The following is a 20225-nucleotide window of genomic DNA, read 5'->3' on the forward strand; positions in this document are numbered from 1 at the left end:
TTAAACATTATTTCGCAACGTAATTCTATAATACTTCAAAACCGGATCTTCGATTACGTATTCGCTATCCGTCACGCCATTGTCTTTCATGAACTCGGTGTGTCCGTTTAGCCAGTCTAGATACAACTTTAGGTACCTGTCCTCAGGGTCTACATCCGTATGTCCTAAGCAGAAAATCCTATAAGCGTCTTCACCGTATTTCCCGATGCCGCAGAGATCACTTGCCCTTCGCCATTTAGCAGAAACGAACTGATAACTCAGTTTCCATATCATTTGGCCTCGCTTCCTCAACCCTAGACTTTCAAAGAATCTTTCCAAAGTTGTAGGCGTCTCACTCAACACGTTGTAAGGAGTTGGGTATTCTTCGAAGAAAGATTTCATATAGGGTCTTGCTGTTTTGCCTGAAGTTTTCGTCAAAAAAATTGTCGCCACTAACATCGCCCAGGGATTGCCAGAAAATTCTTCCTCGATTACGTAATGGGGCGACTGAGGCATTGGCCGTGGAGTCAAGTTGTAAAATGGTGGCACTTGAATAGGATCTGGTTCTTCAATTGTAAGTTTTGATAAGCTCAGATCAGATTCAGATCCTACAGACATTTGACTCATGTCCTGGGAACTTTCTAATGTTTTGAATGGCGATAATGACAGTCTCCCTGGACTCATAGATATATTATCTTCGGTGTCGAAAAATCTGCTTATACAGTCTGTTTCATGAGACATATTTCCTGAAGAGAAGAAAGTTAAGTTTAACAATTGTGGAACAAAGTAAAAATACTATTATCTACATGCGTTTTTTATTTCAATTCTCTTGTATGCTAATCGGTAAAGACGCGATCTTTAGTACTGCTGGCCGGTCTATATTAAGTAACTAGTTCAATGCTAAGTCCTCTAAGTTCAGCTGTTCTGAACATTAGCTCGGATAAATTAACAGGCACAACAGATAAGATTAAAAATTTGTGTGAACTGACGTTATAATACGAAGTAAAACCCCAAATCGCGTCGAATGAAGCTCGCTTACTTGGTAACGATCTAACTTTCATTTACTGTTGAGTTCGTTTGATCATAAAATAGTGGAGCTTATTTGTGACAAATCTCATCCGGGGAAGGGTCTACTACCGCTATGCTTCATTCTGTACCATTTCTGTGTTCCGGCCTGGTGGGCTTGGTTGCCAATGTAATAAGGTACTTGAGGCTTAACTCCAACGTCACAGGTTGATGGACACAGAGCGTGTTCCTTGCATAACCTGCAAAATGTAGCTCTGCTTGTGGGCGATGGTTTTCCATTTACTGCTCTGTCAATTATTACAATGAAAAAAACAGAAGTCACAAACATTTTTATTTATTTGTAATTTATATAGATAGATAACGAGGATATAAAAACTTAGCTATAACATCATGCATATGTATTTATATTCCAAGAGACATATTAGTATTGATCCTCAAGATGTTTTTACAATCATTAACTACATTCAACCTTTAGACTAGCATAACACTAACTAGCAATGGGGTTTTACGCAACTCTATTTCAAGTATTCTTGCGTTTTAAAATCACACTGAAGTGCTAATTGTACTGTAGGCAGATCTATAAATAGTGTTATCCTTTTCTCAGTGTTACTGTAGCAAAGGATAGAACTATTTTTATAATTTCCCTAATATCGTCGAAATCGGTACCTCCCTTCTTATAAGGCCACAGCGTTCACACTGTGAACGGCAAGGAGCTTTACAAATACTATTATTTAGGGTTAAAATCGAACGACTAAAATAAAATATAGCCTATGTTACCTCTGGATAGAATAGCTTCCTAATGGTTGATGATTTATTACAATCGGTTTAGTACTTTCAAAGTTCAACTTACACAAACAAATAAACAAATATTTCCTTTTGATAATTTTTGTTTAGATAAATACACAGATAGCAATAGTCTAAGATATGCAGGCCTAAAATTCCGCCAGTTCTGTAATTTACATATAATTACATATAATTATGTATTAAGGCCTTTCCGCACATATCAGTGCCAACATATTGTGACGATCAGTGTCGTACCATTTAGTATGGTGACGTGCCCCATCCGTACATATAAGTGCTGGCCTTAATACATATTTATTTGAAATACACAAGCGGAATTCGAACCCGCATAACATCTGTGGTTCGGTTGCGAAACTTGTGATTATCAGATTGTGATTATCGATTTATCGCATTTATTGTTATTAACTGAGTTTATTGTACTCTCGTTAAGATACCTTTAATTCCTTTAAGATTTAACCCAAAATGGACGTTGTAAGCTAAGCAGAAACCATTGCGATCTTCAGGTATGCTATTCATGAGCTTGAGGACAGTGGCTTGATTAGCTACAAGGATTTCAGTCGGGATAGAAAGAGAGATGCGTCTTCAAATCCCTTAGATTCAGTTATTTTGCCATTAACTGAAAGTGTTTATATATACAAAAAAAGAATTGCTTCATGATATATCCGCTATTTTTCTTACTTCTTTTGAGTTTTATCCAAGCAAGCTTTCATTACTTTTTAGTGTAAAGTATGATTAAACATAGTGTTATATAATCCATATATATCCTAATCCATTTTTTTTATGAGTTAAAAATTAATAGAATATATTGATAAAGAAAAACTCTACTGAACAGGTAAGTTAATATTATTATTTAAAGAACAAATTAAAACGTAACTAATATGCAGAAAAAATTAATGACACCTTTTTTATTTTTTTATTAAGTAACAATAATTATTTATTATAGGCCATATAACCAGTGCCATAGAGTCGCCTGCGATTTGACAATCATTTTATTCGGCTGAGGAAAATTATACTTTATGAAGAATCTATTTGATTGAATGGGTATACCGGCTGTTATGTTTAAACAAATATACCTATAACTAAGTAGGAATACATCTACGTTAGTTGTGATTTTTAAGACTTCTTTGTTATCGTGATTACACGTAGATGTTTACTGATCACCTTGATCCTAATTGATGGCATAACGCTTAAGTGTTTCCATTGTCTATAAGTAACAGAAAAATCTAAATATTGGCCCTGGATTGCGTACCAACCAGGCGATGTTATCTTTTTATATTCTAATTATCTACCTATTATTATTAGATTTACTTTATTTCGAATTAATAAAAATATGAAAAATATTAAAGAAAATATTAATGAAAATCGTGGAAAATTGTCCAAATCCTACGATTGTAGCTAACCCTGCAGTCATATAGCTATAAAGGTGAGAATCGAGATGATAATTTAGGTAAAGCGAAAAACAAACATCTCATACCACTTACCAGATCGCAGCCTCAAACTCCGTCTTGCAGTTTTGAGAAAAATGCTAGGTAACAGATATTATGGACCCATATAGGGTACTTAGATTAGCACAACACTAACTCTTACATATGTTACTATGGATCTCTTACCCCAAACGCATGGTGTTTTACACAAACATTACTTAACATCTTATGCACATAAATTTATGATGATGAAATAAACGCAGATGACAGATGTGGCGTATTTAAAGTATGTCATGTTGACTGATTAAACAATTTTGTGGGCTTATGAAAAACTACCTTAGGTACCTACTTATGGTTGAAAATAATTGTAATATCCTCCTCCATAGTTCTCACTTCTCAGACCCGACTCCAAGTCCTGCGATGCCAGACACTACGCTCAATGCGTCAAATTATTATTTTGTATGCCCAGAAATGATGCAAATGTATCTACGACAACTCATCCAAGCGTTCCAGAATAAATCTTCTGGTACTGGTGGTCAATACGTGACGCGTGTCACCAGAAGACAATACCCAAAGTGACAATACAAAGCATGGCCTGTACCCTGTGACCACCTGACAAGACGTGTACGTTTTCAGGTGAAATGTTGGTTAAGTGTTACATACGAAACTTTGTAAAGTCTTACGGGTGAAACAGTTTTTAATATGTTAATAAACTTTCCATAAAAATCTAAGAACTCTATGCATCGCAATCAAGTCACAACGTTCTAACGGTACTTCTGTTTTCTTACCATGACTTATGGCGTTGGTTTCTATGGAACGTCAATCACTTTCCAATCGCCCACTTACATAAAAAAGAAACCGCGGAAACTGGCAATACAAACAACATAGGTAGATAAGTATAAATCTATAGGTGTATTAATGAGATAAGACATGTTCTCGTTAATACATCAATACTCAATAGATACGTCATGCGTTAAATGAGAAACAGCCTCGAAAACTGAAAGGGATATTAGGCCCTGGATATTGAGTTGTTTTTAGAATAAACTACCTCATGATATCCTAAATATTTATTTTTGGTTCAATAAAAAATTTAAACTTATAGAAAAGTCATAAATTATAAAAAGCTTGGGAATAAACTGTCCTCACTAAAAAGTTCTTCCGTCTTTCTTTGTTCTTTGTTTTTTTTTCAGAATGTGAGCAAAAGAAGAAGGCTAAGAACGGACCTTTGGAACCCTCGTGAATTATATAATACTAGCGGACCCGCGCGACTTCGTTCGCGTCTGAGTCGACTTAAAAAAATAGTCGTATATTGTCGTAGACTGTTTTATAGAACTTTAAAGAAACAACAATTCCGATGTATTTGCTTCATACTTCCGTCGTTTGGCGTAACGTTTACCGTTCACGCATCGCACGCATCAGAATCTCTCGAAAAGGATATTTTTTGCAGTTATTGCAACATTTCTCATTAATGAAGCCATTGGTCGTAGCGTGATTTTGTATAGGCATTTTCTGAGATTAGCGCGTTCAACCAAACAAAATTGAAAAGCTTTATAATATTTCAACTATGCCTATCCAAAAAACCACGTCAATCTAAAACTCCGTTGCGCGGATTTTGAAAGACAAATGCAAAAAAAAAAAATTCAAAAATTCATTTATTTCAAGTAGGCCTGATATAAGCACTTTTGAAACGTCAAGTCTGTCTGTGTGTAGTGACTCTACCACCGGTTCGGAAGGCAGATTGTACCGAGAAGAAGCCGGCAAGAAACTCAGCAGTTGCTCTTTTCCAACATTAACAATTTACATTTTACATTTCAAAATTCATTTTTCTATCTTGTGAGAGATGAAAGCGGAGCCGGATGCTTCCAAGCAACCTTGTCATTAAGAAATTCATCAATTGTATAATAACCTCGCTGTAATAAATGTGTTTTAACACATTCTTTAAACTTATGCATTGGTAGGTCCAAAATTACCTTAGGAATCATATTATAAATGCGGAAAAAAATGTTATCCTTTAGAAGTTGTTTGCTTTTCCGGGATAAAAAGAAGCATATGAGTTATTCCTGGCAATATTGTAGGTATCTCTACCATATTTTAGCCAAATCGGTTCATTCGTCGTGGCGTTAAAGCGTAACAAACATCCATCCATCTATCCATAAATCTGTAACATCCATCCATCCATACATTTATTCTCACAAATTTTCGCATTTATAATATTAGTGGGATGGTACGCATGCATTCAATATTTGTCGCATATGCATTGCGACTTGCTGTTATCTGTAAAGAGTTATGTCCTTGATCTCCGACAATATTCACCGGATCTTCATTAGAATTAGACAATACACGCTTGGTAGTACACACTGTCAAATAAAAAAAAAATATCAAAATCGGTTCAATTTTAACGGAGATATGAAGTAAAATTGATAAAAATTTTCATCTCATTTCCCGGAAGAAACTTCAGTAAGTTTCTTAATTCTTAATTGATAAACAGTTTTATCGGTATAAAAAGTATCCTATATGTTGACCCGGGATATCAGCTAACACTATACCAAATTTTATTTAAATCCGTCCAGTAGATTTCACGTGATGCCCGGACAGACAGACAGACAGACAGACAAAAATTTATAAAAATCAGTTTTGGACTAAGTATCGATTATGAAGCATCCACCGATCAAAATTTTTAAAATATATTAAATGTACAGAAATCTTCCAGTTACAGTTTTATTATAAGTAAGTATAGATATAGATATACGTAAACAAATTTGAAAATTATTACGTCACAACCAAATATTTTCAATAGCTTAATAGATTACTTTGTAAAGCGTGAAGGAATGACAAAAAAACAATCACTTTTGCGATTATAATATTGGTCGGGACTAGTTAAGTAAACAGCGATTGAAAAAATTTAAATGCAAAAATATGCTTCAAAATATATCCTATGTATAAATCAAAATATAAGTGCGAAAACAAACAAATAACAGACACAATTAAATAGAATTAATTAAACCCAGGTATATTTAAATCTTAAACCTGTAAATAGCCACATTTACATTCATGTTTCATATCCACATCAACATAGCGCTAGTGACGTGAACGATGACTCCGGGTCATTATGACCCGGATTTAATTGACAAATGTTTACTAAATTAAAACATTTGACGACATTTCAGTAAGTGTATTTTGAACAAACTTTTATTGGCTTTCTCAATAAAACATGTAAAACTTTGAGATTATTTGGCAATTGAAATTGCTCTATTGCGCTTTGCATATTAATTTTATAAATGCAAAAGCGTGTTTGTTTGTTTTTTTCTTTCCTTCACGCCCTTACTAAGCAAGCAATCAAGTTGATTTTTGGCACAGACTTCGTTGATAGAACGGAGAGTAACATAGGCGATGAAAAGGAGCCCGCTCCTTTCCAGGGGATTTGTAAAAACCCGTTAAACGCGGACGAAATACGTGAGCACCAGCTAGTATCGTTAATATACTAATACTAGCTGTTGCCTGTGTTCTTTGTCCGCATATATTGCGGTTTTTACGAATCCCGTGGGAACCGTTTGTTTTCCTAAGATAACAGGTAGCCTATGTTACTCTCCATTCTTTCAACTAACTTTATGCCATATATAAAATCGAGTCTATTGGTCGCTTAGTTAGGGTGAGCAGTAAGGACAAACAAACAAACAAATTTCCCCTTTTTTAATATTTAGTAGACGGATTCATAATTCTGGAAAAGGAAACGTGTATCTAAAGCTACTCAAATAGCTGCCAGCGTAAAAAAACGTCTGTTTTAATTCGCCTTGGGTCTAATGTAACCCAGCGTCACAGGCGCCGTGTTAAGGAGGTTTCAAAACAAAATATGTTGTCATTTGTATAATAATTCATAATGAATTCATACGTGCTATTTTTGTTAAATTGTAGGTAAGGGTGGATGGTAACATATTGATTAATACAATTTAATACGTAATGCAATGTTGTTTGCGTCATATTAAGATAAAACGATGCCTAACAGACGTTTAAATAATAAATATTATGTTTGTTCAAGTACCTATTGTAAAGAAATGTAGAGACGACTCGCAACACAGAATTTATTGTTACCATGATAGATGTCCACCAATCCGCACCTGACCAGCGCGGTGGACTACGGCCTTAACCACTTCTCATTGTGCGAGGAGACCCGTGCCATGTAATGGGTTGATATGATGATGATGATGATCGATCGATCAATAAAATAACCAACACGGTAAATCAACTACTTAATTGATGTTCTACAACTGGCACACACCACCTTAAGCTGTTCGAATGAGGACTGGCGGAAGATTATTATCACATGTTTGATGTTAGTGATAATTACAGGGATCAATGGTTTATCGTGCTCTTAAAGGCACGTGGGTGGACCATTACTAACTCCAGCCTGACAACTCCTTGACAGAATAATTAAATAATTAAATAAGTACCTATCCAGTGGCGTGCATACAGTATATGCAATTACACAGGGTATGCACTAAGCGGGCAGTTTATATAAAGCCTCCAGTTATAAAAAGCCTACCCTTAAGTTTTGATAACTCGTACTGGAGATTTATTTGGAGATTTATTTCCATTTTATATCATATGCACGCGTTTTGCATATCCTCTTACAATAAAACATACTAAACTTACTGCCAAATCCGACTAGAACGTTTAAAAGCAACTGTATAGTCAATCAACAAAAATAACAACGAGAAATCGAACTGAAGACATTTTGCTTACGAGGTACCTAGGCAACAACTCGCAGCCGCGAGCTATGCACGTTCGTCGTATCAAAAACTATTTCTTTTGACGAGAACGTCTTGTGTGTTAACATTAACAACTAAGTTATTGCGTTGAGCCGCCTCGATACGGCAGCACGCGTTCCGTTCCGTACGTCACAAATCCGGAAAAATAAACGCGTTTGATAGCGAACAGCGCCCGTCGAGTTTCATGCGAATGTTTACAAAAAGGAAATCGAAATAGAGTGTGGTGTTCGATACGGCATTGTTTTAAAGTGGACCCGTTTCAATGAAAGGCCAAGGTGTGCAAGTGTAACTGTTTATCGAACTTGGCCACCCATGGATCGGGAACGCATCCTAATCATTCCACTGAGATAATATTGGTAAGATTTATTACGTTACCGTTACGTTTCGTTACTTTTATCGCGATTCAATGCTGAACTGTATGTTATATTAGAGTTAGTGTTTTATTCATAACAGGTTTGCGGTTGACCACTATTCCAGTATCTAAGGAAGTGATAAACACTGCAATGTGAAGTAATTTAATAAGCTATTAATCAACACTTTCTAAATACTTATTTACATATCACTCAGTATCACGCAGCATTATTATCATCAAATAAAATTCTGGCGATAGCATGATTTACGGATCCCATCGGACAAGCAATTTTGAATCTATGTAGGTATTGGATAGAAGCACTTTGCGGAAATCTATGATATATTTTGAAAATTAAGCTTAATTTGCCATACTTCGCGAAAAGCACAAGAATCTCTGAATCTCGAAGATCTGTTTGATGCGGAGTATAAGGTTTGAAGAAATTATAAATTACACCATGCAGATTCTCGTGCTTTTCGCGGAGTATAGCAAATTAAGCTTAATTTTTATTAATATATATATATATATATATATATTTAGGTATTTTAAAATTTCATGAGTGATGATGGAAAACGTCCATTTAAAAAAATGTTGGGAACCCCAATACCCGTACAATTATCTCTATGTATCATTAGCTACTGAAACACTAACTACACATGGTTACTAAGTACCGACCAACACATCTCTTTTTTGTAACCCGACATAATTATTGTCCTATCCGAATTCAAATACGCATAATCATTGTCGAATCGTGAGTAGGTACTGTACAGTATAAGAATACTGTAACATATCTCTCACAGGACAGAACAATTATTATAAAAATGATGATGTTGAAAAAGAGCGCCAGCTGAATTTTTTGCCTTATTGTTACCGTTGCGTATCCGCCTTCCAAACCGGTGGTAGAGAAAATACAAACAGATAACTTGACGTTTCATTTTAGCCCTACATGAAAGAAATGAATTCTGAATATTAATAAATTTAAGTAACGTTTCCATAGACAAAGCCAAAGCATGTTCCTTTTATTTTTCAGGCGACTTTTTCTGACAACTTTTCCTCTTTCTCGTATCCCAATACTTGAATCAGCCTATGATGCGAACATTTGAATAAATACCGAATTAGCCAATCGGTTCAACCGTTCTCAGCTGATAGATATGCCTCACAAAGAAGGAGGTTCGTTTATTGTTTTAAATGGTATATTCTCGAAGGCTATAGGTTATATATCATCACGCGAAAACCAATAGGAGCACAGCATCAATGAAGAATGTTTCAAAATTGGAGTTTTGTTTTCTCCTTTGAGAGCTTCCGCTGCGTGAGCTGCGTAGCGGTTAAAGTTTTGAAAAAAACATGACAAAGTTGTTCCCTTTTAAAAGTACTAAAAAAAGTCCGCGGTAGTATTTGTCTATCTTTTAAGGTTGAATTATACGCGAACGAAGTCGCGAGGGACCGCTAGTGAAATTAATGCCACAAGTATTTTACTTTGAAAGTACTGAAGTAAGGGTTTGAGTTTAGATTGTTTTTAAGTTTATGTTTACCGATATGATAAAAAAGTAAACGTAAGCGACCGTGTCAGTAGAGATGCAGATCTTTTACGGTATGCAAGCAGTTTATTAAACCCTAATCGCTTTCTACTACGGCTTTGAACGCGAAATCATTCAGCGGCCTTTGCCGGTAGACTGCAGGTTACTTAAAAAACAGACGAGACTTCTCTCCCTATACGGAATTTGACATCGCCTGTCGACCAATGCAAATGTTCTATCGACTTCTTCCAAAAAGGAGGCTTTTATGTAGTACTGATGAAGAGTTTCGGAGGGAGACAAAGGAACTCTTCAAAAAATGACAGAAAATCAAACTTGATTGCTGCTATCGCAGGAATATGTATTATTTACGCAATAACACAACATAACATCACGCCTGTTCCCTCGAAAAGGTTACGCAGATGTATTCAGTATATCGGGGTACATCCACATTTTCTATCACATTTAGTAATACTTAGTGGTTGAATATTTTTTACGACTAGATAAATACAAAAATGTATTAGCTTTTTAGTTGGTATAATATACTTAGTAAGTAGTGATATTTATTGTATATAATATTATATATATTAATTCAATTGATGGTATTTTTCTACTGGTACTCGTATATTTATATAAGCACCATGTATGTGTTTTTATTCGTCATTGCCTGGAAGGAAACGCTATAAAGCGATAAGGCCGCCAAATTGTAATACGTTGTTTGGTTATACTTTTCTTTTTTATGTACTTTTTCTGGTGTGCAATAAAAGTATTTCTTTTCGTTACAAAAATATCTATCTTGTGTTGTCCAGTTCTGTTGACCGACTATTATTACTATTATGTTTGTTCTCTAGTTCTGTGAACTGTCGTTTTGGAAACTTAGTTTTGCGACTGGTTTCCATAGAGGATTTTATATCATCGGCCATAGATAATAAAAGGAACTCGTGTTCTAACTTTCATGCTCCCGACACGCCAGTAAATTTTAAACTTTAAGTCATCAGCCAGTCAACAATTGAATATTTTTTATTTCATTTAAACAAAGTGAATTACATACACTAAGAGCAAATATAATTTTATTAGACATACAATTTTAAATTTCAGAACCATGAACCATTTATACATGCATCTCTCTGTTTATCGGGGCCCTCCTGACAGCAGATGTTGAAATATATTTTATCAGTCCAAACGACTGTAAGCGCCATCTAGTAGAAAATCTAGTGTATTTAAAAAAAATTGTAGGATATTTTGTTTTACAGTTCTTTGCATGTTCAGAACTTCAAATTGCGACTGCATTTTAAGTCGACTATGGCATATTTACAGCAATCACGTATAATTTAATCAATTATCATCAGCTTGAGAGATAATTCTCTTGCGTGGCGGTTAGCCAAGGCCAAGGTGTAAATGTTTGTTGAACTTGGCTTCGTTATAAAACTTCTTGCACATTCATAGAATCTGTTTATGCAATTGTTATTCAATAGAATGCAGGCGTTGCTTTGCGGAAGACTACGGATTATAAATATTTTAATGATTAATAATTTACTATAATCTGCGATAATCAGTTAAATGCTTTGTAACTGTAGTTATTGATTATGCACCAAAGAAAGTAATTAATTTGTTTTCAGAGTCATCTGTTGATTGCAATTAGGCAAGGCTTATAAGTTTCAGGTAACAAAATGTAATGTATGAACTACATATAAAGCATATAATAGCAGCTCATAGACAGTTTATATTTCGATAGATTACCGACATAACGCGTTATGGATCCTCGGTTTTTTTTTTAATCACTGCAGATATTACAGACTAATAGGAGGTAGGTTATAAGTTATATCCCTTAAATGTTCCTTGTATATATATACATATAATTTATATTTTCTTTTTATAAAACACATATTGGAATCATAATATAAAGATGTGTGCATTGGATTTCATTAATATTAATTAGAAATTATGTAAAAAAAAACCTGCAAAAACGCTCGCAGTGTCATAGGCAAATTAGGACTCTAGCTATCTGCATTAGTAAGTGCCTGTTACATAGCTAAAGATTTTTAAACCTAAAGACCGTTCACCTAAATATTTTTATTCTTACAAGTTCAAGTTTTCTGCACAAAATCCTATGAAGCTTATAATTATGTAACTATCAGCGAACGGAAAATCGCTGGTAAGAATAGAGTTCCGCACAGGCGGATTTTTTATAAATATTTTTTTTTCTACCATATTTTTGTATCATCAGCTACTCAAAAAGATGAATCTAACGGCACTTAAATCAATTAATATATAACCTAAGCCGGTCTAAGGAATAACTGTTTCGGTGGCCAGTGTCATATTTTTACTAATGTACGAGGCGAGTCTGAACGATTATTTTGACGTATTAATGATCTTAAAAGCGGGAGTAACAGCTAAAGTTCTCCGAGGCCCAATGCCCGAATTTAGAAGTAATCAAGTTAGGAATTAGCTAGGAATCGAACCCAGAACCTGGAGAATATGAAGAGCATATTAACTACGAGACCAACTCGACGTAATTGTTTGGTGAAAAAATCACTAATAAATGGTGAGTAAGTGCGAATGTTGTTTTAAGGTTCTATACATTTGCTTTAAGAAGGTCGAGAACTCGGGTCTTGAAATGTTATTAATGTTTAGTAAACTTGGCTTTGAACGTTTATGGTTTTAGTTCACTGTTGTATAAAAGAAGTATTGATCGACTGAGTCCGTGTAAAATCCTCACTTAATGTGTTATAAATGCAAAAGTGTGTTTATTTGTCCTTCTATTGCGTCCTAATTAAGTCACCAATCAACTTGATATTTACCAAAGAGTTAGTTGCCAGGGTGGAGAGTACTATAGGCTACTTTTTATCATCAACGGGATTTGTAAAAGGAAAGCGAACGAATAACGCGGGTAACAGCCAAGTCACAGTTTTACGAGCATTCTTTAATCGCCTGATTTCCTATTTCAGATATAAAGGTTATTGTAAAAAATATACGTGTAAATGAAAACCAAAATAATATCTCACACGCTTTAGAGGTACTTTATGTACTGTCTCTGAGACGTATCTGTGAAACCGAAAACCTAATAGTTTTTGAGTAAACCACTGCCATAGTTTTTACTGAAAGAAGTCAGATGCAGCCCTAACATTACATGCAAAATTAAATTCAAGTGACTTCTGTCACTACCGTAGCGTGGGTAGGCACTATTCGCGTGACGCTCTTTTATCTTCAATAGGGTTGTCATAAATAACCACTTAGGATGTTTTGAATTAGTTTGTATGTTTATCACACAAACTTTTTCCAGTTGTGAAAAAATAACCCTCAGCCTTGGATTCAGAAAGCAGAGTCGCTGCCTACTGCGCCAATCGGCTGTCAATATAAGAACACTATTTATCTAGTTAGGTATGTGTTTTTACACTCAATCACACAAAACAAGAAATTCTTTAAGAATCCCCATCATTGACGTCACGCTGATGTTTTGTTAACGTCGTAAAAAAATGAGGCCACGTGCGAACTACACTGACGAATCAGAATTCCATAAATCTTCCGACACAAAGATACTTTACGAATATTTGTTATCATACAAATATTAAAAGAAACTAACATTTTGGTGTTCTGGTCAGAAGGGAGTGGTTGCCGGTGTAATTACAGGCTCATGAGGCTTAACACCTTCGCCTTCAGTTGATAGACACATGGCGACACTTTGTATTACATGTTCCTTGCATGCGGAGTCTTGTCCAACTAGTCGGGGGTCTATGCTGCGTTTACTGGTGTGAGGAATTAGGCTGTGCCAGGAATTAGTGCGAGCCCTTGGGATCAAAGAAGCAAGGGATCCTAGGCGTTAAGGGCGCCTCATGTAAGACCAATAAACGTCCGAAACCACGGGGTTTCGGACGTTTATTGGTCCACACGCTTCGAGGCCGTTGTGTGATGGCGTGAGCCCGCGGTTGATGACGTCAGAAATCGGGAACTTCGCCTTTGCCGGTGAAGACGCTGTGCAGAGGTGGTTTGTGTGACTTGACAGGGGCCATTGTCAGTAGGCACCTAAATTCTGATCGTTAGGCCGAAGTATGTCTCATTCTATTTTCAATCTCTGGTTGCCATCAAAACCTTGAAAGCGCGCAAATAATGTTTGACAAGTTAGTACAAAAGTCTGAATATCGATGAATTAAATTCCAACGTTCAATAATTTTTTTTATACGTTTGCAATGTGCACACCGGTTTCTACCATAGGGAAAGAGAGATTGACCGTATTTTTTCCATAAATAACTGTCAATGCGGACGCGGTATATTTTTAGTCCTTAACTTAACCTACAACAATTTTTCTTATTTTTATCCGGAAATATAAAAAAAAAAAATTGCATACAGTATCGTAATTGAATTTAACGTAAATCTGTATTGCTGAGTAGGTGGGCAGGTTAGTATCAATCAAATTGTACAGATTATTACCTTTGGGACCTCTACGATGTCGTATAATCGCGCTTTTAAAAAACCTATCGATTGCGCAAAAAATTAATTACAACTTCACGTGCCCTATACTTTTCTAACTAAAGATCAATAGACAGGAAACCTTTTAGGATAAATTCATAACTAACGTTTATGCTTTGTTACGTTTTGTCTATGAGAAAAAATGTCTAAATTAAGGCACGCACCTCCTTACTTTTCGGAGCTACTCGTATGTGTGTTTAAAGCTATTAAATAGGTATCACCTGCTATAACGGTGTCTAAAAACATTTTCAGGAAAACTGCACACCTTAGAGTTATCCGGAAATCAGAATGTTCTATAAGACGTGGAAGTCCTCCACTGAGCCAGCATGTTGGGCTGATAATAGGATGGTAATGATTAACTTTGTACGGTTAACTTTATCTCGGTAATAGATACAGTATCGTAGAAACATAAAAAAATATTTACCTACATGGGAATACATACATTCTTTATTTTTATCTACTATCAATTAGCGACGTTAGAGCCCTTGAGAAAAGCTAGTAAGAAACCAATCCAGTTTCTACGCGACTAACGATTAAATAAAACTTATTTCACGCAAAAGGACCACTAACAGAGGCGATTGGTCGTTAATTATTAAAACTACGTACATGTGTAACGTACCTATTCGAGATCTATATTGGCCGGACTGAAGCAAGTCACGAGTGTCACCGATACAGTTTTTATGAATTGAATAGTAGTTAAATTGGGCATAGTAGGTCATCATCATCATCATCATCTCAACCAATTGACGTCCACTGCTGTCCAGCAGTGGGCATAGTAGGTACATGCACAAAAGTCTCAAGGGGTAACTTCAACCCCGCCAAGAAAAAACGTATTAAATATAAATGACCTAATACGTCTTGCTTATAGCTTTATTATACTTTGAGTTTTACTAAATACTACTTGTAAAGGATATAAAAAAAATATTATTGGAAAAGAACTGTTTTATATGACATTCCTTAATTCGACTTTTTAGACTGCAATTCGAAAATAAGAGCGGCAAGTGGCAACAATATAACACTGCTACTACCACTAATAACACTGCTTAATACCACTGCTAATAACACTGCTTTATGCCATGGTAGTAAGGCCCCTGTCATTCCTTTTTTATCCTCTTTCACATTTTTCGAGAAGAGAAAATTCACAAGGTCATAAGCTCCAAATTCTTGAACAGTCTTTGCCAAAGATCAAAACCGGGGGACTTTTCAATTATTTTAAGGCCATAGCGGTCAAAACTGCGCCAAGGACGGTTATTAAATCGAATTATTGATTAAATATCCACTTCGCGCTCAGACAGCCGATAGCGCACCTTTTTCGTGGCACCTACTCACCTATCTGTAATTGAATCCATCATTATACATGGTCGCTACTTGTTACCAATTGGGGCCAATGCGCGATGTCTCTACATGCATACAATATTATGCGGCTAAAACATGGTAATCTGCTTATTTCCAGTGCGTTCATGTTAATTGCTTGCATATACATAATGCATCTATATTTCAGCAGCTCTAACATTAAATAGACCACCTTCGTCAATAAATAGAACAACACGCGAAGATTTAAAAAAAACGGATATTATGTTCTTGAGATTTCAGCTATTAAAAGTCTAAGATATATCACAATAATGCGATATTTAATTGCTCATAATACAAATAACTTCGAAAAGTTAGATTAGGTTAGGTTCATGTCGGTTCAGGTTAGATCTCCGACCTCCCGAAAGTCATGCCGAATTCCTAACCACTAGGCTATACACGCTTTAAATCTAGTATGTCTAAGACTTTTCATTGGTGTTATCCTAATACCATCTTCTTTAACTAGCCTTTTAGATCCGTAGGACGCTACTGAATATGTGCATTATCCTTTAACTACCCACTGGTAAAACCAGTGTAATGATTTTTGTAATTATGCCACAAACAAAAAACTCTTTTAATTCCAATTACTGTGTTTCTAATTACAGCATCTTGAGAAGCTACCAGAAAATAAGATAATTACACTATAGTAAAAATAGGTTTCGATCTTAGTAGTGGAAATGTTTGTTCGGTTACTGTAGTGGTATTCAAGAGTTGTCTTTACGTGTCGACTTAATAAACAATTTTGCAATAGCCATTGACAAGCCATTGACTTTGAATCTCCGAAGCTAGCTCGCTCTTGTCTTTTTCTTCTCGCTAGAATCTGCCTTCCGAGTCGGTGGTAGAGTCACTACAAACCTTTGGCGTGCATACAGGTTATGTACTAAGCGGGCAGAGTATTTAAAATAAAAATTCTCTAGTACGAGTTAGAAAAAACTTAAGGATAGGCTTTGTAAGAGTTATAAAAAGCCTACCCTTAAGATCTTGTAACTCCTACTGGAGATTTTCCTATCATGATTTTATATCTTCTTCATACCCTGTGCATACCCTCAATGCACGCGACTGCCACTTAGTTGATGGACACATGGTGTATCATCGCAGGACGTGTTCCATTCCCTTGCGATGTGTTGTTCTGTTAATAAGCGATGGTTTTCTACTTACCATCACGTGGCCTATGTGTTTGGTTCGTAAATGATTACTATAACAATTGAAAAAACTTCGACATCCAGTATAGTGTACATTATTCTACTAGTCAAGCCCTTTCAATTGATACACATATAAGGCGAGTTGTGAAAAAGTATGTAAGCTGCCCATAAGTGGCGGCGGCCATCTCAAACGATTTTTTATCACACATAGGTAAGTACACTCCCGATTTATTTGATTTTGTTTTTTTTTATTGAAAGGGTATTTATTACGTTTTGAAAATAAAAAAAACTATATAATATCTGTTCATCCGTTAGTAAAATACGATGTCACAGATACACTCACACACACACACGCACAAAATTATAACACCCCGTCGTTTTTCGGTAGCTGGTTAAGAATAGAACCTGATCAACCTGCATTAGTGCAGCGTGGTTGGTCTATGTTCTCTCACATGATGGAGGTGATGCTGATTATTAGTTCGCCTCTCTAATAATAACGCACAAAATACTTTTAATCCCAAAAATCTTTTAATATTACCAATGCATTCGTAAGTGTTTTTCTTTTGATTTAACATTCTATCACGTAGCAACAATCACCTTAATATATCTATGCTTAGCAACTTTCGTATTGTACATGAGTACACGTGAAATGGGGAACTATGAATGATCATCATCATCGTCATTATATCAACCTATTACAGGGCACGGGACTCCACACACCTTTGAGAAAATTATGGGCGAACTTTCAGGCATACAGGTTTCCTCACGATGTTTTCCTTCATCGTTGAAGCAAGTGATATTTTAATTGCTTGTAAACCCTGCATACAACTTAAAAAGTTACGAGGTGTATGCTAAGATTCGAACTAGGCCCCCTGACTGGAAGTCGTACCCCGTTCTAACACCGCTTCGAGGAATGATAGTATTTAAATTTAAAACTGTTTACCTTGTATTGTTGTGACAGCCCTAATATTAGCTGTTTATATTTAAGGTACATTTTGGGATCACAGACCGCTACGCAACAATAAAAAAGAACCAAGGTTCTATAGATGATAATCTTAATATATATAAATCTCCTGTCACGATGTTTGTCCGCGATGGACTCCTAAACTACTTAACCGATTTAAGATTAAATTGGTACACCGTGAGCAGTCTGGTCCAACTTAAGAGATAGGATAGCTTAGATCTTTAATTATAGTCGCAATTTTATTTTATTTCAAATTATTTGTCTATAATTAATTGGCAGTCACATGTTATATATATATACTACTATACTCATTTAAAGCTTAGCGATACTGAATACTTTAAAAACAAAATCAAACGCAGACGAAGTCGCGGGCAACAGCTAGTATAACAATAATTCACACCCACCTTTACAAGAGTAAAATATATCTCATGTCCTCACTATTAATTAGGAAAGACATTTTTTTCAAGATTTTATTTTATGAAAACTGAAGTATAAGTTACTATTTTAAATTAAACTCATCGCATTTTAGACAAAATTTTTAGAGGGGGTGTCCTCCAACCCCGATTCGAAATTACCTTGTATAAATAAAACAATACTGAACAGGAAAGATGCACTTTTCACGTGACACGATTAAGTAATCTGCACTAGGTAACTACATGCTACAGCCTACAGCAACCACAATCATTAAGCACAGTATGTCGGAAGATTTATTAAAATAGCACTTCATAAACACTCATCTACCTTTATAAAATCAGTAATGTAACCTTGTGGTGTGGTAATTGGTCCTCCATAACATGCACTTCCGTGCGTACATACTGCATAAGGTCACCTACTAATACTTTGAAGCTAGGGTTCGTCTGGGTGAATGAGGAATGTCATCATTTCTATTATTTATTTATTTCCTTTTCATTTAATTCACAACAGTGTTAAATTATACAGATAAACTAATATGGTAAACAATTAGGTATAAGTATTATATATCTGTATCAGCGTTTATTGAATAATTGTCGAACGTACAAAATATTATAGTACTGTATGTTTCCACAAAAAAAACACTATTCAATATTTCAAAAAAGTTCACTCTATGGCTTGGGGGGCTTTTGATCAGGGCTCCAGAGTGATGAACCTCCTCTCGTCTCCTACCTTCTGTATCTGACCCTTGATCCAACAACCAAGCGATAGCTTAAGAGGTTGGCCGAAGTGTTTCGCGAGAAAACCATTGACTGAAACGGCTATCGAAACTATAACGGTCGACTCAACACTACACATGGCGGTGATCTCGTGAGCAAGGTTCAAGTATTTTGATACGCTTTCCTTTTCAGCTTTCACCAGATTATCGTCATGTGGAAGGTGTAAGGTATTGCAACAGGTTAGGTCAACAGGTCGGATTGAACAGTGCAGGTCGCGCGCGCACTGATCGTCCGACTAACACTATCTCAGCATTCCGATTCTGTATCTCAATTTACCCCAATTTTAACTGTAGCCAATGTTAAGAGTTGCCACCAAATCACTTGTTTAATCTATCGCAGGGTATGTGATGGACATGTCCCGCTGTAGCCATCAATCTGAGACGTAGGTCATAGCTGCTGAGACTACCAAAGCACTCCGACGTGTGTGAGGGCAGACGAAACAAGGTGCCCCGGCCGGCCACTGTTTTAGCTTTATGTTCCAATAAGTGCGGCAACCACCACCCTTGAAACTTAAATAAAACACAGCTAGTTGGCGACAACAATAAGTACTGCTTTGCGGCAGAAATAAGAATTACTACCCCGGACGAGCTATGTCCCAAAAAGCTTTACTACCACTTACTTATATAAAACGCTAATCATAAAGAACATCGTACAATGAATTCTTCATTAGATTAATAATTCAATATTCGTACCTACAAGACACACCTTATCAACACCCAACGAGACCACACCACCAGGTTCAGATCGGTCTATTGCGATTTTCAATATGGTACGCGTATCTTCCTTGATACCATCTGAATGCCGATCCTTTTTCAAAGCTTTGCATTTGCCGTTCACAAATTTTTAATGAGTGATTCGGCTAGATTCGACTGTCACCACAAAATGGTACAGCTACTTAATATTGATTTTATTTAATTTTTCAAAGTTCTACCGAGAGAAGGTTCAAAAATTATTGAATAAATAGGTACGAAGGAGTATGAGTAGGTAGGTATGTAATATTTATCTTGATTAAGCTTTACTTGAAAGAAACATGTAAGCACAAAAAATACATGAAGATTGTGCCGTTTGTTAAGAAGTGATGAGTAAGTATTTGATGTTTCTTAGAACTCATTACACAGCTGCAAAAACTAGAATAAAAAATGTTTAATAAAAAAATGTAGAAAAAATGATTACAATGGGAATCCTGGTATCATTTACCTTACCTACTGCTCTGTGGCAAATACTTTAGGTTTTATATTTACTGTGTCTGTGTT

General features: G+C 35.7%; 2 protein-coding genes across 2 annotated transcripts in view; one reads left to right on the forward strand and one right to left on the reverse strand.

Annotated features, from left to right (window-relative positions):
• On the reverse strand, window positions 1–720 carry LOC120628323 (methyl-CpG-binding domain protein 4-like). Its single transcript, XM_039896639.1, has one exon. The coding sequence runs from the start codon at window positions 718–720 to the stop codon at window positions 1–3; it is 720 nt and encodes a 239-aa protein (XP_039752573.1).
• A 7368-nt stretch (window positions 721–8088) lies between these two features.
• LOC120627865 (calcium release-activated calcium channel protein 1-like) overlaps window positions 8089–20225 on the forward strand; it is a 59214-nt gene continuing 47077 nt past the window's right edge. The window contains exon 1 of the mRNA XM_039895979.1: window positions 8089–8352. The gene's annotated coding sequence lies outside the window, so the exon portion shown is untranslated. The remainder of the gene's footprint in view (window positions 8353–20225) is intronic.

Source organism: Pararge aegeria, chromosome 12 (assembly GCF_905163445.1).
Source record: "Pararge aegeria chromosome 12, ilParAegt1.1, whole genome shotgun sequence".
In the NCBI taxonomy this organism is placed as follows: Eukaryota; Metazoa; Arthropoda; class Insecta; order Lepidoptera; family Nymphalidae; genus Pararge; species Pararge aegeria.